Here is a 26,628-nt window from a genome sequence, read left to right as displayed (position 1 = left end):
CAGATGTTGTAAGGTAGCATCTGGGAGACGGTGGTGGAAATTCACCTCTGTGGTGCCTTAGAAAATTTTAAAGGAAAAAGTATCAGGGTGCCCAACGTGAGCCCTTTGTTTCAATAGTAGTTTCTTATAAATCAAGATATTTCATTACTGGGCTTTAGGAAACAGAAGGTCAAAGTCAGAAGTGGGAGCTCAGAGTACTAGAGGTGCACAAGGCTCTGAGGCGATAGTGAGAAGTCACAAGGAGTAAAGAAAGCCACAGACTTGGGTGACAGCCACAGGGGCCCACGGCAGGCAAGGGGGCCTCTAATGAAACAATTGCACTCCAGATTAAGTAAGCAATTGCGGGAACAGGTTTATTGAAGGCAAAGCCAATGCCCCGATAGCCTAAAGCAGAGCTTTCCAAAGTGTGTGTCGCCTGCAGTGTGCCGCGCAAGCCCGGTGCACGTGAGGGGGTGGAGCAAGTGGTATACCGAGGGGATGTCAGGGGGAGCCAATGGGGCCGCCGGTGGACCTCATCCCACTGGAGCTGAGCAGTGAACTACCGCTGTGCTGTGTACCGGACACACACAGCAGGAAGATAGGCAGGGCCGTGATTGAGCTCATGTCACCACGTCCAGACCTGCAGGTGCTCCTCCTCCTTCCTGCCCGCGCGGCCCCGGAAGAAAACATTGCCGGAGCCGCGCAGGCAGGAAGGAGGAGGAGCATCAGCCGTGTGCAGAAGAGCAGCGCTTACGGGCCGCCGCAAATCTCGTCGCAGCGGGCTGAGAAGAGGAGGCGGCCGGTAGCAGGGCCGCCGCCGCGGATCCCACATTGTGGGCATCCCGAGAAGATCAGGGCTGCTGCAGAGCCCATTCTGCGGCGACCCGTGAAGAGGAGGCCCAGAGGCAAGAGAGAGGCTGAGGGCCTGTAGAGTGTGTGTATGAGATGAGTTGAGAGATTGCGTTCGTGCCTGTCCTCACCCTCGCTCCACCCTCTCTACCTTAGTGGCGCCTCCCTTCGGGTCTGACGGACAGATGCTGTCGCGGCTTCTCCTCACCCTTCTTCCTGGAATCCCCAGGCTGGCCTGATGCTGCGGATCCGCCATGTTCCTGATGACGTAAGGGCGCACGCGAGCTCCCGAGTTTGTACCGGCAAGGGCACGAACCTCGGGGGCGTCCCCCCGTAGTGACGACATCCGCTTCAAACTTAAAAGGTCTTTGCTTGCAACTACGAATCGAGTTAGCAAGGGGGATTCTTTCTCTGCTGCTCTGCCTCCTCAAACTTACCAAGGGGTACCCGCAACTCGGGGGCCCCACTCTCTCTTCTTAATTTCAGATTGCTAAGACGGGATCTGGTACTCGCTCCTCGAGGGCCTACGCCCCTGAATGCTCAGAAGACTCCTTACTACCTGGAAGTGATCGCAGGCATGAACACTGTGAGTTCTATTACAGATAGGAACCGGTACTCGCTCCACGAGGGCCTATGTTCCTAATCTCCAAAGACTTTCTTCTGTCTAAGACGTTATCGCAGGTATGGAGATCGTGCGTCATTATTGCAGATAGGAACCGGTTCTCGCTCCATGAGGGCCCATGTTCCTAAAACCGTTCACAGACTCTCTTCTATTTCAGAAGCTATCAAATACCTATATCTGGTGCACTACTATTTCAGATTGCAGATAGGAACCAGTACTCGCTCCACGAGGGCCCATGTTCCTAAAACCCTCCAAAGACTCTCTTCTATTCCAGAAGCCATCTCATACACAGATATTGCGAGTTCTCATTCCAGACTGCATATAGGAACCAGTACTCGCCTACGGCTCCTGTTCCTAAATATACTAAAGACTCTCTGTTGCATAGAAGCCATTACAGACATCTACAATTGTGAGTGTATCATCTACTATTGGTTATGTATCCAGCATACCCTGTCTACTCACTACCTATAGTCTCTCTCTACAGCTCAGCAAATCAGAGACCGCAATTCCAGTATCTGAGGGACTTCAGCCCTGCCGGGCACATCAGCTCACTACTGCCACCTCTGGTGGTTCTACTTCCTGTCTAATAAAGAACTATCGGTGTTTGTCTCCATACTCCAGCCTAGCCGATGGTCCCTCTCAGGATATCCTCCTGGGGGCGCTGTCATCTGCCATCGGCCCAGGGATTCACCAATTTACATTAAGTGTTCATTCCTTACACTACTAGAGCAGTATTATACAGACTTCCACTCTGTGGGAAGCCAACCCACTACAGATCATTAACTCCGCCTACGGAGTATTACAATTGTTAGCTCCTCTCCTTTGGCGGAGTGATCCATATCTGGTTGCCAACTCCCTAGCGGACTTCTAACAGAACGCTAACTCCTAGCAGCATATTGATAACAGATTATTAACGCCTCCCTCTCCTGGATGAGATTGATCACAAATTGCTAGCTCCTCCCCTTGGGGGAGCAGCATTGAATAGAGAATGAGTTGAGAGATTGTGTGCGTGTGTGTGTGTGCGCGCGCGCGTGTGAGAGAGAGAGTTGAGAGATTGTGCGAGTGTGATGAGTTGAGAGAGTGTGCGAGTGTGTGTGTGTGATGAGTTGAGAGAGTGTGCGAGTGTGTGTGTGTGATGAGTTGAGAGAGTGTGCGTGTGTGTGTGATGAGTTGAGAGATTGTGTGTGTGTGTGTGTGTGTGATGAGTTGAGAGAGTGTGCGAGTGTGTGTGTGTGATGAGTTGAGAGAGTGTGCGAGTGTGTGTGTGTGATGAGTTGAGAGAGTGTGCGTGTGTGTGTGTGTGATGAGTTGAGAGATTGTGCGTGTGTGTGTGTGTGTGTGATGAGTTGAGAGATTGTGCGTGTGTGTGTGTGTGTGTGATGAGTTGAGAGATTGTGCGTGTGTGTGTGTGTGTGATGAGTTGAGAGATTGTGCGTGTGTGTGTGTGTGTGATGAGTTGAGAGATTGTGTGTGAGAGTGAGTTGAGAGATTGTGTGAGTGTGTGAGTTGAGAGATTGTGTGTGTGTGTGTGATGAGTTGAGAGATTGTGTGCGTGTGTGATGAGTTGAGAGATTGTCTGTGAGTGTGATGAGTTGAGAGATTGTGTGTGAGTGTGATGAGTTGAGAGATTGTGTGTGAGTGTGATGAGTTGAGAGATTGTGTGTGAGTGTGATGAGTGAGTTGAGAGATTGTGTGTGTGTGTGAGATGAGTTGAGATTGTGTGTGTGTGTGAGATGAGTTGAGATTGTGTGAGTGTGTGTGATGAGTTGAGATTGTATATGTGTGATGAGTTGAGATTGTGCGAGTGTGTGTGTGATGAGTTGAGAGATTATGTGTGTGTGATGAGTTGAGAGATTGTGTGTGTGTGATGAGTTGAGAGATTGTGTGTGTGTGATGAGTTGAGAGATTGTGTGTGTGCGTGAGAGAGTGAGTTGAGAGATATTGTGTGTGTGAGACAGTGAGTTGAGAGATTGTGTGTGTGTGTGTGTGTGTGAGACAGTGAGTTGAGAGATTGTGTGTGTGTGTGTGTGAGACAGTGAGTTGAGAGATTGTGTGTGTGTGTGTGTGTGAGACAGTGAGTTGAGAGATTGTGTGTGTGTGTGTGTGTGTGTGAGACAGTGAGTTGAGAGATTGTGTGTGTGTGTGAGAGTGAGTTGAGAGACTGTGTATGTGAGAGTGAGTTGAGAGACTGTGTGTGTGAGACAATGAGTTGAGAGACTGTGTGTATGTGTGAGTTGAGAGAGAGCGAGAGAGTTGAGAGATTCTGTGTGTGTGTGTGAGTGAGTTGAGAGATTGTGTGTGTGTGTGTGTGTGAGAGTGAGTTGAGAGATTTTGTGTGTGTGTGAGTTGAGAGATTGTGTGTGTGTGTGAGAGAGTGAGTTGAGAGATTGTGTGTGTGTGTGTGTGAGAGTGTGAGTTGAGAGATTGTGTGTGTGTGTGTGTGAGAGTGTGAGTTGAGAGATTGTGTGTGTGTGTGTGTGTGTGAGTGAGTTGAGAGATTGTGTGTGGGAGTGAGGACCTGAATGTTTGCAGAGACAGCAGGTGAGAGCCTCTGTGTGTATGAGAGAGACAGCATGCGACAGTGAGAGCCTGTATGTAACAAAATATGAACTTCACATGATTTCACCAGAAATACAGAGATGAGGAACTTTGGCCAAAACAACAATATGTGACCGAGTGCCTGTTTAACTAAGTTTTTCTGAAGGAATACAGCTTCTCTCTGTAAACACTTACCTAAGAAACAGCCCAAGTGTATACGTCAGGGACAGATCCCAGACTAGTAAACAACCCAAATCTACCTGGAGATGAGAACAGTCTATTATATAGTTCAAGCTCACAAGCAAACTCAGCCACAGCCAGGGCAGCTTGTGGTCAAGAGGTTGGCAAGACTGAGATCACACGCCCTGGTCAGGAGTTGCCACATGGCAGAAGTGGTCACATGCCAGAAGGGAGCTCCAGCTGTCCAAAATGAAGGAGAGACCCCTTTTTTATGCTCTTGCATATGCATGTCCTGCCTGTTTAAAGCAGCAGGGGAGAGGGATCAGGGAGGCAGCTGGCGGAAGAAGTCCATTCACACCAGCAGAAGACGATGACCCAGACATCATCCCTGCCCTTCCTCCTTACAACAAACCAGAAGAGCTCCTGCGTCCGGAAAGGCTGCACATAAGAAAGTCCTGCCTCTTAACTGACTGCTCGTGTCGAACCTGTCTTTTCTTCTCCAGGACTTAAGCCTCCAAAGCCTGCAAGCAACAGGGGCCAAAAATGAGTGTTATCTTCAGCAGAGACTGCCTCAAACTTCCAACCACAGAGACTGCTCCAGCGTGAAGCATAAGGTAATCTCTTAAAGTTATTGGGGTAGTTAGCTAGCTACGTTTATTAATACACCCTAAAGCAAGTCAAAGTTTCTGATATGTTTGCCCCAAGTTCACTAATGATGCAAAGTTTTACGCAGTATACGCCGATGCTGTATTAAAGACTGTAGAATCATGAGTTGTCTGTCATATTCTAACTCATAAGTCTGAAATGTCTGATCAATAAAAGTCTGATTTTGAGACCAACAATGTCCTTTCCTGGCTGCTCAAATTGCATGCATAGGAGGTATTAAGTGATCAGTTTCTGTACTGCTGCCCCTCCTCCAGAGACAGAGAGAAACAAGAGGGGGGAGGAAGTGGGCAGCAATCCACAGGTTTCTAAAATACCCTTATTTTCCTAAAAGTCCATAAACAGTTATTGTCCAGGTAGACTTGGGAAAGCCAGCACTTTTCCCTGGGAGTGAGATGCAAGAAATAAAATCAACTATTGGGGATTTGCCAGCTACTTGTGACCCAGAATGACCAATAAAGGAGACATGATACGGAGCTCGATGGACCTTGGTCTGACTTAGCCTGGCATTTCTTCTGCAGAGTGAAGAAATCCTAAATGATTTTGGTAGGCTAATATCAACCACCACTTAATTAAACCATACAGAAAATGAAGATCCACAAGGAATAGATCATCCAGATGTTCCATACTACAACTGTAACATTCACACATGTGGAAAAGTATTAGAAACATTTCATATCACTGTGCTGGACTGTACTGATTTAGCCTCAAGGGATCTTGCTCCACTCTGTATATGTACTTGCTTTCTGTTTCTGGTTGAGTTATATATTGCTGGTTATTTACTATTAAGTTTTGCTTTGTTAATAAAAGTAAATCTGTTTTAGATCTCTTGGAAAGAAGAAACCTCCTAGGCTTGTTTATTTTTCTTTGGAAGGCATTCTCTTACCTAAACTTGCTCCATTGTGCTCTAAACCTAGGTTACACGTGTCACTGAAGTTAGAAATACAAAAGATAAAGACAATAGACTGTAACCTGCAACAACTATGTATGAGCAATGGCTAAGAAACAGTAGTGCTGCGGCTTCTTTGCTGTCCATCCACGGAGGGGTGGCAGACTGCTGTGCTGGCCCGGTCACAGTGTCCTGCCTTCCTGACTACTAGGTGCACATGGAAGTTGACATGTCTCAAATCCCAGTGCCATCGTGTTTCTTGTGCTCATCTTGCCTGTGTGTAAGAATCTGTCTCTACCCCCAGTAGAGGAGTCCTGCGAACTGCTGCTACTGATATCCAAGTGCTGCCCACCCAGAAGAGGAGGAGGCAGGCGGCAAATAAGTCCTAGAATGATCATGATATTACGTTCCAGGGGAAAAAAAACTTGAGGCTTAACACTGGAAAGTGATTCTTCATAAAAAGAGTAGTGGAAGCAAGAACGATCCCCAGCAGAAGTGGTGGAAACAAAAATACTACAAGACTTGAAGAGAAAATGGATGTAACAGAGAAAATCCTAGATTATAGGGAAAAGCCGAAGATCACGTTACTGAAACAGAAAGCAAGATGGGCAGACTAAAAGCCAGATTTACTAAACTTTATTCCCACAGACATAAAATGGGAAAAGAGCCTTAGCAAATCTAGTCTCTGACAGGCCTTACGGTCTGCCGTCCTATTCAATAGTGCTGTGCTGTAAGCAGAAAAAGTGACATTAAAAAGGACGAATTATTCCTAAGTGTTATTGCGTTTAATAGCAGGCTGCGGCCTCGCCAGGTCCCTAGTACCAGAGATTTAAGGGATTTCACTTCCTCGTGTGCAGCCACCCAGCAACGACAGCACTGCATGCACCAAGACAGCCGCAAAGCGCCGGAACTCAGTTCCGGGAAAGGAATGCGCAGACGCCAAGCCGACTAACCTGCACTCCTCCCGCCTCGGCCCCCGCTGTCACGTTTAGCCGATTTAGGGATCACGTCCACCGCTGTGGGAAAGGCTCCTGCCGCCGCCGTAGAACCTTGTCTGACGGGCTCGCGCTCCGGAATCCCCAGCGCGTGGCCACCGCTCAATCCGCGAGCCGCACTGCCCTCGGCACGTGCCTGCGCAGCGCTGAGAAGCAGCCGGGCCTGACGGGAGCTGACGAGGTCCAAAGGAGCTCGGGACGTTCACAGACTCCGCTCGCCTTCTCCAACGCGGAGGCGCTAGTCACGGGCAGAGTCAGGGATCTTTTATTGGCATGATAGTGTGTTGCGAAGACAATAATACTGCAAAGTACTAAAAGCACAATAGCAAGAATAATTCCATAATTCTGTTGATGTTCAGTAGTATCTGGATTCATGAATACGTCTTGTCTGATCACAAGTTGACAAGTAGCACATTTGACACAAATGGGAGAAAATTATTTTTCACTCTGCATAAGTAAGCTCTGGAATTCGTTGCCAGAGGATGTGGTTCAGGCAGTTAGCTTGGTTTAAAAATGGTTTGGACAGGTTCTTGGAGCAGAAATCCATAAACTGCGATAAATCAAGTTGACTTAGGGAATAGCCACTGCTATTACTGGCATCAGTAGCATGGGAGGTATTGTATCCTGGATTGGCCACTGTTGGAAACCAGCGAAAAACAAAACTTCACTAGTATGTAATTCAAGCACCTCATAAATGATTACTCCCGGATGTTTAAAAATCGGAAGAAAAAAGACCTCAGCACCTCATGCTTGTTAGACAGAACATTCAGCATTTGAGAGGTAATTTACAATCATGGGTCTTAAAAAACCTCCAATCTCCAAGTTCCTTTTATTAAATTTGAAAGATGTTTTTTTTTATAAATATTCATTTTCTGTTTTCTTAGAAATTATGCATTTAATTGCAGCTGTGCTCATTGCTTGAAAACAAATGTCTCTTTAAATGTAATTCTCAAATTATCTTCCAGACCCGATAATGAATTAAACTTATCTGACTGATGCATTGAAGAATGCTAGTAATAAGCTAGATGTACACTATATCCATTCATTGAATCAAGCCGACATCAGCTGATGTTTCCACCTGAGGCTGCATCAAGGCAGTTACTATATGGATAAAAAATGTATGTTAAACAACCACTGTTAGCAACAGCTTGCTACTATTATGTTCATAAGGTCACTACATACCTTCTAAATCACGACATTCAACATCCAATCTGTTTTCTGCTGTGGTCCAAAACCGCTAATGGCGACTTAGTATCAAAAATGCCAGCGCATGCACTTTATATGTGTACTCAACCTACTCGTAGGTGTTCATGATATTTTTACCATAAACCTTCCCTCTTTATTCGATCATTTTGGAAAAAAATGTATTTACATCTATTGAATCTGTGTTGCAGCTTCTATATGTTTTTCAATTTATGCTCATTCCAAAATATGTTTTTCTGTTGATTAAAAACTTATAAGATACCCCTATTCAGACAACGTAAAATCACCAAAGCACTGACAGCCTCAGTAAAAAGGAAACCAGTCAATTTCCAGGTTTAACCCCAAAGGGGAAAAACTCTGCAATTTATAGATCCATCTTGATTCCTGCTGTAGTAATCTTCTACCCCTGTCACCTCCTCTGGTAATTGATTTTACTTGTTCCAGGATACTGCATCTTAGATCCCAAAAATTGTGTTTCAATTCAATGCAATGGTTTACCAGTGGTGCTTCTATTTTACCAGTTTTTAAGCAACTCTTGTGCTCGGCCAACCTTGTACGTAAAGGTCTGATAGCCTTACCCACATATACCAACTTGCATGGACAAATTAGAACATATATCACATGATCAGAGCTGCAAGTGGTAAAGTCGCTCAAAAAACATGTTTTAGAATCTTTTGGATACCCGTACGGGTATCTTTTGGATACCCGTACGTGGATTTTAATGGATACCCGTACGTGGGAAATCCCACGTGGCTCGTAATGGATACGAGCCGTACGTGGGATTTTAATGGATACGCGCGGCTACGCACGTATCTATTGAAATCCCACGTACTCTTGTTCGCGCCTGGTATGCGAACAAAAGTACGCGTGTGCGCAATTTATAAAATCTGCCCCAGCGGGTCTGTCCTTTTAAAGATTTTTAAAATCTTTTTAATCCTCTATACCTCTTCCCTAGGATTATCCACACGCTCTATATGAGTTCCATGGCACCTTGAATCACTGCCCTGAAACTTGCTACTTTTCAGGTAATAAATTTTTATTTTTCATACAAATTGAAATAGTTTTACCTGTGCTCTTACTGGTTTTTAGTCCTAAGATGTATTTACCTGCTTTGTTGTTTCTTTATCCTTAATTAATTCCCCCCCCCCCCTTTTTTTTTTTGTTTCACTTGTCTTGGTATCTTCTCCTTAATTTAAACAATTCTTACATATACCTTACTTATGTGCTCGCCTACCTGTGCAATACCTCAGTGATGTGTTTTGTTTCATAGATTTTTGGAAGATATGGTCCCCCTGATGCAGCCCTAATGCGAAACATGGCTGTGTCGGGGTCCTTGTTTATATACCACAATTGAATTGTATATATAAAACAATGCACAATTGATGTGTGCGTATTTATCAATACACATTTTTTGTTAACAGCTATTGTCCAGTATATTGCTTGCCACACATTGCTCTCATTGCAACATATTTGTTGCCATTTCTTGTTAACTTCAAGATTATTATACAGAGCTTTTCCTACTTTTTTTTTTTTTTTAGGAAGTCTTTGATTTTCTCTGGCATCCTCTCTCTCTCTCTCCCCACCCCATTTTCATCTGCCCAGCCCTCTTTCTCTTTCCCCTTGCCCACACTCCCCCATCCATCCAGATTCCTCTCTGTCCCCACCCCCCACATCTAGCCAGCATCCATTATTTCTCTTTGGTGGTGCAGGCATCTGGAGGTTTTCAGGGCTTTTGCCAGCCCCAAACTTGTGGCACCCTAGGCAACTGCCTAGTTTGTTTAATGGAAGAACCGGCCCTGGATCTGTACATGTTCTGTATGTGACTGAGATGAGATTCTGTGCTAGCCTGTAATTTCTGTTGAGTGGAGGAATCTGTAGCATTCCAGCTTGTTTGTTTTCCAGTGTGTATTGGTATTCTAGAACACCTTACATTTTTTCACTGCAGCCTTTTTCATTGGCTTGTTTTTTCCCCCTTCTTTAGCCCTCTAAAGTTTCATATGACTGAGCAAAACATTTAAGGCCCCTTCCATTTGGTTACCCATTTCCTCCCCCCTGCCTATTCCATTTACTATTAACTTTTAGGATGTACTTATTAACTTCCTTCCCCCTTGTTATATGTAAACGGATTTGATGTGAATTTTTCATGAAGGTCGGTATAGAAAAGTGTTAAATAAATAAATAAAATAAATAATATCTATAGTTTATTATACATTTGAAATGTTTAACACATACATGTTTGAGAAGTTTGAGTTCTTGATTGGAATTATGTACCTGTTATTTATTACCTATTCCTTATTACCTAGAATACTAATAAAGCACACTAATTGGAAGTAATGGTTTTTAACTCTTTCATCTTACCTCTCCCATTGCACTTTTAGCGTTTCCTGTGGTTCCTCCTCTATCAATTGATGTGCCTTAGGGGTCTATCCCTATATACTAATTCCCTTAGTGCTCTAATTTCCCCTCATGGTTTTCAATACCATTTTTATGCTGATGACTCCCAGATCTACCTTTCTACACCAGAAATCCAGTCCTGGATCTCGGCCTGCTTGTCTGACATTGCTGCCTGAATGTCCTACTATAACCTTAAACTCAACATGGCCATCCCAAGCCCACATCCCTTCTTCCTTCTTTCTCTATTTCTGTGGATAACACAGTCATACTCCCAGCACGTAACCTAAAAGTCATTTTCAACTCCTCTCTTTCTCTATGCATATCCAAAACTCTGATAAAACTTGCCATTTCTTTCTTTATAACATTACCAAAATCCATCCCTTCTTTCTGAACACACTCCCAGAACCCTTATCTACTCTCTCATCTCCTCCCGCTAGACTATTGCAACCTGCTCCTCACAGGTCTCCCGGTGAGCCATCTCTCTCCACTACAATCTGTCCTAAATTCAGCTGCACGACTTATCTTTTACCAAAGTCGCTATGCTCACATAAACCCTCTTCTGAAGTCACTGCATTGGCTCCCTATCCAATCCCGCATTCTGTCAAGCTCCTCTTTCTCACCTATAAATGCCTTCACTCTGCAGCACCTCGCTACCTCTCCTCTCTTATCTCTCTGCACCTCTCCTCCTACACTCTGCTGGTCGGATAAGTCACTCCTATCTGTGCCCTACTCCTGTACCGTCAATTCCCAACTCTGTGCTTTCCACCTGGCTGCGCCGGGTGCTTGGAATAGTCTTCTTGAACTGGTGCATCATGCTCCCTCTCTCGCCATGTTTAAATCCCATCTAAAGACCCACCTTTTTGATGCTTTATTGAGCAGAGACTGTCTTTTTATGTGTGTTTGTACAGCACTACATATGTTGTGTAGCACTATAGAAGTGTTAAGTAGTAATAGTAGAGTATTAATTTTGTATTTGCTTGTTATCAGTGTTTGGAATGAGATTTACATGTATTCAGGAAAAAATATCTTTTGTATTCTTTCAACAAAAGCTCCTCATTTAAGGAATTTAGAAATTTAGATCAAATTCTTTATTTTACAAAGTAAAGAGAGATGATGTAAATGTATGAGCTAAATTAGGAATAATTACTTGAGTTCTTAAGCAATATTTTATATTACCTTAATTTAGGGGGATCCGTACACCATGGATGGATTTTCTATGAAGTTTGGAAGGAGAGCTGCAACATTAAGAAGATTTTTTTCTTACCAAATTTGATGTAACTCCAGCTGTGGAGAGCAACCCCGATCCATGTGTAGGGATGGACAGATATAGTGGTGCCAATATGTGCTTTTTCTTATTGAAGGAAACACTTAAAAATAAGATTTTAAAAAAGGCCAAATGCAAAAACATGCAGAGTGCATGTTACATTTACTTATGCTTCTAGCCTCGAGGACTCAGCAATGAAAAAGGACAAAAAAACACGAGTTAACACTAGATTTCAGCCTCTACTGAAACCTCTGGGGCCATGCAGGCAGGAAGGAGGAGCACGGTTTGGACACAACCTTTTTCTTCGGGCTGTGGTGACATGAGCGCCACAATAGCCCCGCCAGTCTTCCTGCTGTGTGTGTCCAGCACAAGCACAACAGTAGTTCCCTGCTCAGCCGCCAGTGGGAAGAGATCCACTGGCGGCTGCATGAGCCTCCATGTCGGCCTTCAGCGTCCCCCCTATGGCCCTGCACTTGGGGACATTGCCCCCCCCCCCCCCCCCCCACGCCACTGCTTCCACCGGCCCTGGATAGAGATCTTTAAGATCACGAGAGGTCTTGAACGAGTAGATGTGAATCGGTTATTTACACTTTCGGATAATAGAAGGACTAGGGGGCATTCCATGAAGTTAGCAAGTAGCACATTTAAGACTAATAGGAGAAAATTTTTCACTCAAAGCACAATTAAGCTCTGGAATTTGTTGCCAGAGGATGTGGTTAGTGCAGTTAGTGTAGCTGAGTTCAAAAAAGGTTTGGATAGTTCTTGGAGGAGAAGTCCATTAACTGCTATTAATCAAGTTTACTTAGGGAATAGCCACTGCTATTAATGGAATCAGTAGCATGGGATCTTCTTGGTGTTTGGGCACTTGCCAGGTTCTTGTGGCTTGGTTTGGCCTCTGTTGGAAACAGGATGTTGGGCTTGATGGACCCTTAGTCTGACCCAGGATTTCAATTTCTTATGTTCTTACTCTTCCGTCCTCCGTTTCCATTTATGACTACTTGCTGTCTCTGTCAACCAATTTCTGATCCATTGTGTCACCTTTGGACTCATTCCCTGGCTTTCAATTTGTTCATGAGCCTCCTATGTGGGACAGTATCAAAAGCTAACCTGAAATGCAGATACATCACATGACGTGCTCTTTCTTGATTTAATTCTCTAGTCTCCAGTCTTATTCAATCTATGTCTGGCTCCCCTAGCTACATTAATTCAAGATCTAAATTATAGTTGTTTGTAGTGTACATTAATTTCAACTGGAGAAAGGAGCCCATCGACTAGCTTCTCAGAAATTGAAGGTGAATCTGAATAAATCTGAAGCATTCTGGATCTGTAAAAGGAAAACCCCGGAGAGGTAGCGTTAACACCCTGCCCCCCTCCCCACTACTGAGAAAAGGAGAAGGCGATGACCATTAGCAATGGAAGATTAAACCTGCTTTAAAACAAATAAAACAAAAAAAAACCTTGTCTTTTATTTGTAATTTTTGGCGCTGCAGGTTCTCCCCTCTCTTCCGTCGGGCTACGAATCCACGCGTCTTCATGCCCGTAGGGTATTTTCCTATGTATGGCCCCCCCTCCCACGCGCTACCTCCCACGCGCTACTACCAGGACCCCGTAGATGACAACGACGACGCGCCGGCCTCTCAGGCTGGCAAGATGGATGCCGAGCGTTGATTGGCCGCTCGGCGTGTTAGCCGGCGTTGATTGGCCGCTTAGCGTGTTAGCCGGCGTTGATTGGCGGCCTCTTCTGATGTAAACGAAGTGGAGGTGGCAGCTGGCGGAAGTGGGAGGAAGGGGTTTTTTTTTTCTTCCCCCCCCTTCGTTGCTGGTGCTCATGGCGGTCCGCTTGAGTAGCTATGGAGGACGGCTGGGTGGGAGGCTCTTGCCTGCGGTGGCGGGGAGCTGTTCCGGGGAGCGGAGGCAGCGGCCGAGGCGGGACGGCGGTCTGGGGCCCGGGGGTGAGGAGCGGCCGTGTCCGTGACCTCGTCGGTGGTGGTGGCGGTGGCGGCGGCAGCTCTGGCTACTGCGCGTGCCCTCGTGCACAGCCTGTCCCCTTTTCTTCCCTCTCTCCGCCATCCTTTGGCTGGTACCGGCCCTCTTCTCCCCCCACCTCACTCTTTTTCTCTCTGAGTACAGGATGTGGAAGAGTTGGGGGGGGGTGCCTGCCAGCACAGCCGCGGGCTGATAGGAAACTATTATTATTATTACTTTAAAACGTATCCATGGTGGGGTTTTTTTGTTTAATTTACAGTAGCAAATAGGGGGTGGTGGCAGTAGCGGGGTAACCGCGTCGTGAGAGTTGAACTGTTTTCTCTCTCCCGGTACTGAAGATTGGGCAGGAAGCAGGGATCGTCTCGCCTCTTCCTGCAGCTCCAGTGTGTCTACGTGCGCGCATGTGGCTGCAGCTCTGCGGGAGCTGCTCTTCTCTTCTGGGCTCTCCACAGGGGGCCCTCCGTGCCTGGTGAGCTGCGCATATGCCAGCAAGCTTTAAGGCTCCCAAACTGGCTGTCAAACACTGGTGTAGCTTTCTATAAGGCCTGTGGCAACTTGGGAAAAAGTCGACGCGTGCTCTCTTCGTTCCTGATGTGAGAAACTTTGAGATCAATGATGTGACTTTGACTAGCCGTTGAAAGACCATCGTGCAGCTTCGTGAAGCCATTGTGCTCTGCCTTGGACTGAAGGTCATTCGGTCTTGGGCCTGGCTTCTCTTATTGCCTTAAGAACTGGCTAAACAGAAAAGCATACTCCTGGAGGGCTTTAATGATGCCCAGACAATATATAAAATTACTGTAATTCATCTTGCAGTTACCACTGCCAAAACACATGTAAAGCAGGGCAACGTCCTCAAAATCATTAAACTACTTGATAGAGTTGATAGGTTTGCCTGTTTTTATGATTTTCCAAGTGTGTGAGCTAAACAAAATAAAAACTAATGTACTTTTAGATGAAATATTGAAGATGGCAATATCTATGATGTCTGATTTCCCACAAATACAGTGGTTGGGTGTAAGTGTTTTCATGTTAAGAAAAAAGATTTCCATGCATTGTGTGTTACAGCTTGCGGCTTAAGAAAACCTCTCTTCTGTGGTCTGTGCACAGCTCCTGTGCAAACGCTATCTTACCAGCAGCTGAAAGACTTGTTGAAATCTCCAGATACGGTGCATGTGGATGTCCGGGAGCTCTGGGAAATCAAAGAATACGGAATAATTCCTGGGGCTGTTAATATACCACGTACGTAGGCTATAAGCTTTTGCCAGTGGTGAGCACTGTTGCATTTTTACATTTCTTAAATAAAGGTGTTTCTAAAATCTGTTTGCACAGTTTTGTAAAGCTCCAGAGACGCAGTACTGTAGCATGTAGAAAGCTTAAGATGCCTATCAACTTTTTGGAAACCAAGGAAAATGTTTTCCTTTTTTGCTCTTTTTTTTTTTTTTTTTGTTGTTGCTAGTGGGTTTTTCTCTTTCCTTTAATTTTTTTAAATTTTATTTCCCCTCCTTTTTTATTTTTAAATCTTTTTCTTTCTGAACGTTAGGTACCAGGTGCCAAATTTTAGGTGTCTTGAGCGATCTGACCCGATATCGGGCACATTAATAAAGTTTTTTTCTCTCTGCTGTGCTTATAAAGGTGCAGAAAGGAATGATCCGTAGGAGTGGAGAGATGCGTGTTAGAGCTAACTGGCTTTTGTAATTGTTGGTGTACTTTACCCCTTAAAGCAGCAGACACAAATGGATATAAAATAAGGTGCAAAATATGTGGAGATAAAAAAGTTTGGTTTCACATATGGTAAAACTGGTTCAGATGAGTTAAAAAAAAAAAACAAAAACAAAAAAAAACCTTTAGGGTGGCACCATGAGAAACAATGGAGGGTGAAAGTGTGACTAAGTACCTCTCTTTTTGTGTGTGGAGTCTTCATGGTAAACCTTGACTATTTTTTTTTTTTTTCTCTTCTTGAACTGGTTTGAACCAGTTACTTGATCCAGTAAGTTGAAGCAGAGAGGAAATTACACAACATGGTCTTCCACTTCCTGATCCAACTGCTAACAGAATCGGAGGTTAAGAAGATGTTTGTGATCTAATCTAAGTTTTACACTAGGATTGGAGAATGGCAGAAGGGTAGCACTGCATGCAGCGTGGGGAGACTGTCAATCATGCCCTTTTTGGAGGGAAGAGGTTCTGGAGCTCCTGGTTTTATTAGTGTTGCCAACTTTTCCATGGAGCAGGTCTGGACCCTTGGGGGCTGGCCGCAGCCACCCCTCTCTCTTTTTTCCCTTTTAAATCGAGTATAGATTTTTTTCCTAGGCAGATTCTTCCTGCCTGTCTTTGGGGCTCAGTTCAACTTTCCTCTTCCTCTGGGCCTCCCACGAGGGCAATGTGAAGTAGAAACAAGTGCCGCACAGCAGTGGCAGAGGAGGAGCCCCGAAAACAGGCAGGTGATTGGAGCACTGCCAGGCTGCCACCACTGATTGCCCCCTGGCCCCGCCTGACCGGGTTTTACAGTGTCTGGTTACCTTTGTAACCAGATACTATACAACAGGCTGCAAAACTGGGCAGTTGATCACCCTAGGCTTTGTGGTGGGGGTAGGAAGTGATTAAGAAGAATATTGAAGTCACATCTAGTGACTCTGGAATCTGTCTTGATATTCAGCTTTTTTTCTTTTTGTTTTGGTTTTCCAGATAAATCAGAAATGACCTTGATTGGCCTATGGTACAACTGTTTTTTATTGTAGTTCACCCCCCCCCCCCCCCTGCTATTTATATTCCCAGTTATTGCAATAACAATCCTCCAGCGTGAAGGATTTTCACCAGGGCTGCTTGCGGAATCCTGCATGTGTGGGCCCTAAATCTAGCGAGGTGTGGAAGCAGGATGGCAACTATCTTAATCTGAAGCAAATGTCAAAGAAACTTAAAAAAAGAAGAAAATGGTAGGAAACTCTGTGGCAGCATATAGCACAGGACTCTGCATGGGAACAACATTCAGCAAAAGGGGATAGAGATTTCAATTTGCTCAGTTTTAGGAGGGAGATTTGTTGGCCAGGCCTGGTTTTGAACTTGCATCACAGTACAGTGTTTTGTTTTTTTGGGGTTTTTTTGTGGTCCCTGAATCTTCCCATTGCAGTCATTACCTTTAGTCCTAAAATGCATCAAATGGGATTGTCAGAAAGCCAGGACTCGCCTAAAATCTCCTTCCCAGAACTTGGTAACTTGGCAGTTCTGGGGTTTCCATTTTGTTTCTCTATGAGAGTACAGTATATGTTATACAGTGCAGTCAGTGTAAGGAGGGATACATCTGAAACCTTCACCGACACAAGGTAACACATCACCGAGCAGAGCAAGGTGATACATGAGCTTTTATCCAAGTCAGGGCACTGCAGTGATGATCTTGCAATCAGGATGCTATAAAGGAATTTCAAAACCACTGAACAACATTAACTACTTAAATATTTTGGGTACCTGTGACTTGGATTGGCCACTGTTGGAGTGGGCTTGATGGACCCTTGGTCTGACCCAGTATGGCAAGTCTTATGTACTTTGAAACAAACACAAATAGACTTGAGGGACATCAATTTCCTCACCTACTATCAGACGGCAGTCTACTGTGTACCTTTCTTAGTTTCTATCCCCTCTGCAAACACAGCACACCCCTTTCCCCCCTCCACCTTTTTACTGTGCCACACTTTTTGATAACATGTCACTGTGGTATTGCAACTTGTAAGTTACTTGCATCTCTACAGGAAGCTTCATGCTTAGTTGATATTGTGAGGGCTTGGAGAGGGAAGCAGAGCTTTCAAAAGCTAGTCGCAAACGTGCTAAGCTAGTCCAATAAAATGGTTTCACCCATAGCTTATTCAAGTGGACCTACATGGTATCAACCACATGAAATTTAAAAAATAACAACTATAGTTCACATTTTAAATGTTGGATTGTAATAATAAAATCCTTGTTTATGATTTTTTAAATCTACTTTTATAATTACATTTTTTATGCTGGCCATCATTCTTTTTTTTCCTGTGGGTTGGAAAACCTTTGCTCCATGACCAGTTTCAAAAACCCCATTCATATGTTGTATTTTTGGGTGTGTGGTGAAGTGGGCTTAGACGTTACTCCAGTTGCTGGAGGAAGAGTTTGCTGGCTCTTGGTTTATGAATTTTCAGTGCATTGTGCTTTTGAAAGTCCGTGGCTTTCATTTAGAATCAATACTACAGGTGTCCCAGTGCATTGGGAAAAGGGAGTTGGAAAGCAGGTCAAAGCAAACAACGGGGTTGTCAGAAAATACAAGTGGATTATACATCTCTGAACATTTGATGTTCTGCCTTTTCCCAACATTGATCTCAGGGTGGATTCCAATAAATTGAAATGTTCCAATGCCTCTGTTCAGCTTATAGTAGAATCAGAATTTGCAATTCGTGTAGCATGGGAAACCATCATAGGAAAGCCATTTGTGAATAGTTCCAAGACCCAGTTTTCTCCCTGTTTTGTACAGCACAGTCCTTTATTGGGGGTTCAGGAAGTTAGGCTGAAAGATGTGGATCTTAGAGGAAGGCTTGGCTGAAAAGCCACAACTTAGCGGAGGCGAGGAAAAATCCATTTTGGTAGACTGATGTTCCCTTCAGGGCATGTAAGGGGAGAGAAGTTGGGAAAGGTATTTAGGAGGCCTCTTTATTCAACCATTTAAAGAAAAAGCAGCGTTTTTAAAATTTCATCCTGCTTTCTACCAAAATTCTTATGGCAGTACTTGGTAGGAGCTGGAGGCACTTTGCACCATATTGTGAGATGCTGTTGTATAGGAAATAGCTGTAATTGATTTGGCTGGTCACTCTTGCATGGATTACAGTAGCAAGATTGTCTTTATCAAGAAAATTGTATAGTTGGCGGATCTGATGTTGCCACATTTGAGATGTGGGCTTCCATTGGTGAGGTTTTGGTTAAGTCTAACCCCTAAGGCTTTGTATTGTCTCCTTGGGATGTAAGTTGGTGCTTGCATTACATTGGTGGTGTGGGGGCAGGGGTTTAATATGTTACGAATGGTAGGATAAGGTGGCAGAGGGACACCTTATCCTAACTCATTAAATCCCTTTGCTTCACCACCTCCTTCCCTTTCACATTGCCACTGTAATGCAATATCTGATTTCACTTGTATTTGCTGGCAGTGCTTTGTTCATTCTGCTTGGACCTAAGAAGGCAGTGTTACATTTATTGACCAGCGTTCAGGAGTATTTTAGTTAGTCCAATAAAAGGGTAGCATTTTGTTTGTTGGTTTCTTGCCTTTTATTTCCGGCTTCCCAGTGGACTAAGATGGCAACTACAGTGCTTTAACTTTTAAACATAAAATCAGATTCTTATTCTTGCAGTGGGTGAGGTGGTGGATGCCTTGCAGATGAACCCCATGGACTTCAAAAAGAAGTACAATCAAGCTATGCCATCCAAATCGGACTGTGTTGTGTTCTCCTGCCTGGCAGGAGTGCGGAGCCTCAAGGCTTTTGATTCTGCAGTGGCTCTGGGTTACAGCAGGTAAGCAGATGTAGGAAGGGCTGGAATTACCAGATTTGGTTTGGTCACTCGTCTTAGAATCTTAACAAGTATCTCGGTTGTGTAAATGTTTTCCTACCATTATTTTTTCACTTGGTACAACTGCAAGGAGTGTCACTTGTTAAAAATCTCTGTAGTAGGAAAAGGTATGCTTCTTGGACAATAGTAGGAGTCTGTGGTCAAGTAGATAACCATGGTGCTAGCATCTATGTAGTACTTTTTTTGGGAAGAGAGTCCAGGCATGAGAGCTTGGCCTGGAGCACTCCAGCATGGGCTGCTGGGCTATCTACCCCTGAGAAGGCTGTATATGTTTTCCTGAAATGCCAATTCCAAATTGTTATTGAAGAATGATTTCTTTGAACATTGTTGAGGATAGCAATTTTTGCTGGGGCCTGGGCTAAGGCTCACATTTTTTCCTTTTAATTTATTTTAAAACAGCAAGAGGTCTATTAACTGAAATGCACTCTGCTACTGTTTGGAAGTGCACGCTGCTGCTGCATTTATGCAAAGCCTCACTTTAGCATCATCTGCTCTGAAACAGTGGTGTGGATTCCCAGAACTTTACTAATGGGGTCCAGGATGGAAATAACCTACCTGTCATTCCAGCAGCGGTGACCCTTGGAGTTTTGTATTTTTTTTTTCTTTTTTTGTAAATGATGTATTTTGAATGAAAGGGCTTTTTAATTTTCACACATCACCTTGTGTGGGTATTGCTTGGGAGAGGCAGCAGACCTTTTGGTTTGGGACTTGGATTAGAGGTACACCATTGCTTCTTAATTACTCTCTGTATTCTCAAAACAAAAGTGTAGGGTTATTTTTTCCAATGTACCCTCTGGCAACATCAATTAACAGGTTTAAATTTGTCACATTGCCTTTCCTCCGCTCACTTGTAGCTGCCTTCAGTGGCAAGGAGAGGACACAAACACCCGTTTGTTTGTTTGTTTTCAGATCACAGCATTATAGTGGTGGCTTGGAAGACTGGATGAAACATGAACCTCCGGTGAAGAAGCAATGACTCTTCTGTCAACACCAAGTGCAGAACTTCTACTGCTACCACTTTTATTTTATATATATTAATATATAATTGCTCATCCCTCTTGTGCACTGTACTCTGAATTATATTGTCACATCTTGTTTATTAGTAGGACGAAGTATATAAAAAAAAAACTATGCTGCAACTTCTATTACTGTACACACCTTCAAATGTGGTTCTGTTACCCACAAGCCTGTATCTTAATGCAACAGCCTGCTCTCATGTAGTGTGTATATGTCAAATAATGCTGCTCCTAACACCGTCTGACTATGCTGAGGTTCCTGCCAACCACTGCTCAGACCCGACTGCACCTGCTTGTACACTAGCAACTTCCTACCTGCCAACTGTGTTCTCCTGTGCGGCCCCCCCCCCCCCCTTCTCACGACCTATTCACTGTTGGTTTCTAGGGCCATTGGTACCCCCACACAACCCAAGGGTCAGAGGGTTCCTAGAAGAACACCCACAGATCAAATACATACAGTACTGTGACTGTGAGTCAGTCCAAGACAGGCAATAGACTAATATGTTTATTAACAAAAAGTAAAAATGAATGGAAAAAATTAACTTTGTAAACAGGAACAGGCTAAACAACAAGGATTAAATAGCAAGAATTAACTTAAACCCTTTACTTAGTTGTAGCTGGTGAGATCAGGAAAAACAGCTGTCCAGAGGAGCTGAAGAGGGCCTTAGCACAGAGGTCTGCTCCCTCTGTACTCCCAGCCAAGACTACAGCATCATCACAACTTATCTGGCTGCAGAGCCAGTCAGGGCCTAAGATCGTAACACCTTTCTCAGCATCGGTCTGCTTGAGAAGGGTTTTCTGGCCCATAGCACTGCAGCTTGTTTCTTACATTTCAAGTTTCCCTCTGAATCAGGGCAGCATCCAAAGCCTGTGCTTGAACTACAGTGCAGAGGGCCAATTCCACCTCCAGGCCAGCACAATGCAGACTAGTTCATTGGGCAAAAGTGTCATGGCAGAACAATAAACCACAGAGCATGCAAAATCCCTGTGCCACACAGAGTTATGTATTAGGGACAGAGTGTGTCATGTTAAGCACCATTTGCCTCTGCACAAGTAATGCTGGGCGCTTAAGTTCTTGTGTGCTTAATTTTTTTGGCCACCTATGTGAGCGTCTAGTTGAGCGCATATATATAAAAAAAAACCCAAAGTAAAACAGGTAGATGTATGCCTCCAGCCGCCACTCAGCGCACTGTTGGCCGTTATGGCACCTGTACCGAAGAAGCCAGATTCTTTCGCTTTGCACTGCTTGTCATATTTGGGCATCTCTGCCTGGAGTGCCTGCTGATTTGTGCCAGCACTGTTTAGAAGCTCAGGAGAACTGTCTTCTGATTTCACTAAGCCTAGTTCTTCTCAAGCGGATGTGGGAATGGGTAAAGATGACTCAGGTGGGGTGCCTGAATTGGCAACTCCCCTACCTGGTTCCTCAGCAGGGGAAGGTAGCTCAGTAAATACTCCTCATGTATCTCCTGGTCTGGATACTTCTGCAGTTTATGGGTAGAAGTTTTCCAGGGATTGCAATCCTTTACTGAGGTGCAGTCCCCAGCCCTGTCCAATGCTCCCAGAGCAGAGGTGCAAGTGGGAACCTTGCCTGGACCTTCTATCAAGTGCAGGAGTCCACCAGGACTCAGGCAGCGTCATGGGCAGAGGTTAGATTGTTGACTCCTGTCGACATTTGCCAAGCTGCGATGTGGTCCTCCTCACGTACCTTTTCCAGGTAAAGTATCGTCTGGATGTGCAGGCCCGGGAGGACGCAGCCTTTACACATGCGGTTCTGACAGGAGGGCGGGCAGCCTCCTGCCCTAGTTGGGAGTAGCTTGGGTACATCCCACTTGTTCTGGATTCATCTGGATGCTAAGAAATGAGAAATTACTACCTACCTGATTATTTCCTTTTCTTTAGGACAGTTAAATGAATCCAGCTTCCCTCCCTTGGCTGCCGGATGATTGTTTATGGTCCTCCTGTGTGACAGGGATTACTGGTAAGTGTTACTCCAGTCCCTAGACTAGTGTTATTACATTCTTATCTGAGCTTAGTGTTGCCTGATGGCCGAATTTTTCATCAAGTTTTTTGCTAGTCTGTCCACAGTTGCTTTTGAAGAGAATACGGGCAGGCTAATGTCACTGCAGAGGTATATATACTGTCATGTCAGTTTGCTCCGTCTCCATCTGCTGGTAGAGGTGCATAACCCACTTGTTCTGGATTCATCTGACTGTCCTAAAGAAAAGGAAATTATCAGCGAAGTAGTGATTCTCATACTTGGACATTAGGGGGGAACAGTTTGGTATGCATGTGCTTTATTTTAAGATATGTGACGGTGACAGGGATAGCCTTAACGCGCTCTAGCTATAAAGTGCATTCCTGTTTATAGAGGTTCCAATGTGAGCAATTCATTGAGGCACAGCAGAAGGACTTAAGGTGGTGCTTCGCATCCAGCCTGTCACAGGCAAGCCTCTGCTTCTCACTGTCTTTAATGCTGATATTGCTGAGGGACGGGAGGGGAAGATAATGCTTGTTTGCAGATTATACTAAGATCTGTAACAGAGTTGGACAGGTTGAAAGGGGTAGAAAAAAAAAAATGAGGGGACTCAAAGAAACTGGAAAATCAAAGTGACAACTCCTGCAGTTGGAACGCAAACATTGGAGTGGAGGGGTAGCCTAATGGTTACAGCACTGGCTATGAACCAGGGTTAAATCCCAGTGCCACTCCTTGTGACCCTTCAGCAAGTCACTTTACCCTCCATTGCCACTGGTACAGACTTGGATTGTGACCCCTCTGAGGCCAGGGAAATACAGTACCTGAATGTAATCTGCTCTTAAGTGCTGAAAAGTGGAATATAAATCAAATAAATATCATTAGTCCAGTGTAACCTGCCGCTCCTCTGTCTTTGATGGAGCCTGCAAGCTGCCAAAGTGGACCTCAGGTGTTCTCCCAGTGCAATTCAAGTTTCACAGGACACTTCAGTTGACTCCAATCTTGTTTTCTTGACAAGTACACACAACAGGGCTGGCAGGGCATAGTTGTTTTGTTTTCAGTCATTAAATTCTGCACAGTCAATACACCCTAAGGTGGGAAAACTAGATGCAGTGGTTTTCACCATCAAATAGCAGCATTTTTGCTCTCCATTTCGGAGGTTCATCATTATGAGACTAGTATAAATCCTTGGTAGTTGCTGCAATATGGTGCATTGCAAGTCTTCAATTAAAGAGGGATCCAGATGAATTTAATGAGTCACAAATGCTGTACAGCAAGCTAGATCCATGTAGGGTGTACAATGATGAACTTCACCCTCCAATTAATGAGCTCCAGAATTTGAGCATGCTTAAACCAAAGCAAAAGATCCAACCATCAGCAATCGCTATGTGGGATTGCTAGAATGAACCACTGCATCAAGTAACCATGGTTCCATAAGTATCAATTAGATAGGAATTAGAGATAGGGATCTGGGAATAATTGTAAATGACCTCAAAGTACCTAGTCAATGTAACAAGGTGTGCAATAAAATTGCACACTGAAATTCAGCATCCAGTTTTTACCAGCATGATAAAAAACAAAAAAAGTAATTCCTGAAGCCATAAGCAAATGCATCAGGATTTAGAAAAGCACACAACCAGAGTTAAAATGTGTGCATTTTAAATTGGGGGGAGTGTATGTGTGCAAACAAATCACATGGACATGACTTGTGCTTGTTCATGCACATAAATCATGAGGTAGAGAGGGAAGGGCTGAGCCTGCGGAAAGCAGTGAATGATAGGACTTCAACAGACACCTGACCATGGCGGTGCCACCTAAGCCCTCAGGCCCACGTGACTGGCTCCCACTTGCTGGTGGAACCATCTGACCTCTGGTGGTGGTGCCGGTGCCACTGCTGCGCTCCTGCAAGCCGAGCTGCCAGGGCCAGGCAACCACGGTGGCAATGACCAGCAAGCAGTACCTTCTCCACAACTGGGTGCAGGACCAATTTGCCATTATTTTCACAATATTTACAAAGCAGAGAAGGGAAGATTTATGTGCACAAATCACCTTTTTGTGCCTATAAATCCTGAGTGCGGGTCCAGGAACCAGAATTCAAGCCTCTGCCCATAGCCTATCACTAGCACTGGAAACTTTACTCCATCTCTGACATTGAGTTAAATTGCCAGCACTAAGAAAACAAAGGGATAAACCAGCGCACTTCTCTGCACTGGGGGGCAATAGCCAATGCCTTCATTTGCACGAGAGAGTGCTAACCTTTACATACTCAGGCCGATGCATAATCAGCACACGAAAAACAGGTGCTCATGATTGAGCGCCCACTTTCCTAACGCGCGCCCATTCACATCTCCTGGGCACGCGGAGCAGTAGGCTAATGTGCTGCGGCATTAAAAAGGAGGCGCTAGGGGAAATTGTACGTCCCTGGCACCTCCTCGGCATCAGGCACCCAGGAGACGTGGCTGTGAGTGCAGGTTAGGAAAACAGATGCTCAATACAAGCGACCATCCCCCCCGCACAATACGGCCTGGAGCGTGTAGATTGGGCTCTCAGAATTTGTTTTTCAAAGACTTTTCATTTTTTGCACGATTCTGTTTGCTGTGGTTCCTCTTACTTTGTATCACGATGATACTTTTAGGAGGAACCACAGAAAGCAGGATTTTTGGGGGTTTTTTTGGTTGAGCCCTTCCCAGCTTCCAGGCTGTCATTAAATTTGCCGCGTTACAACGGCCACGTTGGCTGCATGGGACTTTTTTGAATCACAGGGTAATAGTTAATTGCCTCATCTACATGGAATTTACACGCAATGAGCACTATTAGCTGCGTGCGAGTTTGGACACGTGTTTTGGACACGCTAATCCCGGTATTGCATCTGGTGTAAGTCTAGTGTGTGCAAAACATGCATCCAAAGGAAAATTGGTTCTTACCTGCTACTTTTCATTTCTGTAGTACCAAGGATCAGTCCAGACTGCTGGGTTGTGTCTCCCTTCCAGCAGATGGAGTCAGAGAAAAAAGCTGAAGGCACCCTCTGATAACCTAGTGTGGCACCTGCTGTCCCTCAGTATAATCAATATCAAAGCAGAAGAGGTAAGTTGAATAACCAATGACTAGATCAAGATAGTGCAACTGCACCAAAAAACTGTGTGAAAACTATATAGATAAAGAAGAGCATGGATAGAAACCCGTATCCAAAGTCTTCATTCTTCATACTCTCCGAGAAAACTGCAAAGAGAAAACAGAAACAAGTAAGCGGACTCTCCTGAACACTATACCCCTGGGTGGGTATCTGGACTGATCCTTGGTACTACAGGAATGAAAATTAGCAGGTAAGAACCAATTTTCCTTTCCCTGTATGTACCAGGATCAGTCCAGACTGCTGGGATGTACCAAAGCTGCCCTAAATGGGGTGGGACCTGGAGAGTCCCGCTTGAAGCACACTGCTGCCAAAGGAATCAACATCCGGAGCCCGGCTGTCAAAACGGTAATGCTTAGCAAACGTGGGCAAGGATTTCCAAGTGGCTGCTCTGCAAATCTCTTGAGGCGACACACATTGACTCTCTGCCCAAGAAGCCGCCTGCGATCTGATGGAATGAGCCTTAAGACCATCTGGCACCAGATGCCCGTGTCATATGTATGCCGAAACAATGGTGTCCTTTAACCATCAGGTGATGATAGTCTTGGAAGCCAGACATCCCTTCTTAGGACTGCTCCATAGCACAAAAAGATGGTCTGATAGAAGAAAAGTATTAGTCATCTCCAAATATTGGAGAAGCACCCAGACATCCAGTCTCCTCAATTCCTGAGCTTGAGGAGAAGTCCGAGCCAAATCCGGAAAAGCAGGCAACTCCACTGATTGGATAACGTTAATAGCTGAGACCACCTTAGGTAGAAAGGAGGGTACTGTTCTCAGCAAAATTCCCGAATCCGAGATCCGCAAGAATGGCTCTCTGCAGGACAACGCTTGAATTTCCAATATACACCTAGCCGAGCAGATCGCCACGAGGAACACCACTTTGAGTGTTAAATCCTTCAAAGTTGCACGCTTAAGTGGTTCAAAAGGAGGGCCGCAGAGTCCACGGAGAAACAAATTTAAACTCCATGACGGACAAACGGCCCGCACCGGCAGGTGTAAATGTTTGGCTCCTTTCAAAAGACGAGCCACATCAGGATGGCCTGCAAGAGACGTACCATCTACCTTATGCCACAACCAGCCCAATGCCCTACCTGAACAAGAAGCGAGCTGTATGCCAGGCCCTTTTTCAAGCCGTCCTGCAAGAACGCTAGAATGTGTACCAAAGTGGCCTGGTGCAGGGACACGTTCAACCTGCTGCACCAGGAATCAAAAACCTTCCATACTCGAACATAAGTAAGAGAGGTAAATGTTTTCCTGGCACGCAATGGAGTCGAAATAACCGCATCCGGATATCCTTTCTTTCTCTCTCAGCTGCCGCCTCTCATAAGCCAAGCCGCTAGACAAAAGCGAGCAGCCTGCTCAAAAAATACTGGA

The 26,628-nt window shown here is 44.8% G+C and overlaps 2 protein-coding genes across 5 annotated transcripts in view; one reads left to right on the top strand and one right to left on the bottom strand.

Annotated features, from left to right (window-relative positions):
- The window catches only part of USP45 (ubiquitin specific peptidase 45), a 204,974-nt gene extending 198,042 nt beyond the window's left edge, over positions 1-6,932 (bottom strand). For 3 of the 4 annotated variants that reach the window (XR_003855613.1, XR_003855614.1, XM_029595370.1), the window contains exon 1: positions 6,674-6,932. The gene's annotated coding sequence lies outside the window, so the exon portion shown is untranslated. The remainder of the gene's footprint in view (positions 1-6,673) is intronic. The other variant, XM_029595369.1, reaches the window with a different exon arrangement.
- Positions 1-22,760, top strand: part of TSTD3 (thiosulfate sulfurtransferase like domain containing 3) — a 38,095-nt gene extending 15,335 nt beyond the window's left edge. Inside the window, exons 2-7 of the mRNA XM_029596849.1 lie at positions 4,672-4,782; positions 13,425-13,528; positions 13,901-14,031; positions 14,628-14,801; positions 18,920-19,079; positions 20,046-22,760. Coding sequence (XP_029452709.1) covers positions 4,672-4,782; positions 13,425-13,528; positions 13,901-14,031; positions 14,628-14,801; positions 18,920-19,079; positions 20,046-20,112 — 747 coding nt within the window. The 3' untranslated portion in view covers positions 20,113-22,760. The remainder of the gene's footprint in view (positions 1-4,671; positions 4,783-13,424; positions 13,529-13,900; positions 14,032-14,627; positions 14,802-18,919; positions 19,080-20,045) is intronic.
- Positions 22,761-26,628: the final 3,868 nt, after the last annotated feature.

Source organism: Rhinatrema bivittatum, chromosome 3, assembly GCF_901001135.1.
Source record: "Rhinatrema bivittatum chromosome 3, aRhiBiv1.1, whole genome shotgun sequence".
Classification (NCBI taxonomy): Eukaryota; Metazoa; Chordata; class Amphibia; order Gymnophiona; family Rhinatrematidae; genus Rhinatrema; species Rhinatrema bivittatum.
Note: the sequence above shows the minus strand (reverse complement) of the source record. Positions and strands in the feature narration are given on the sequence as shown.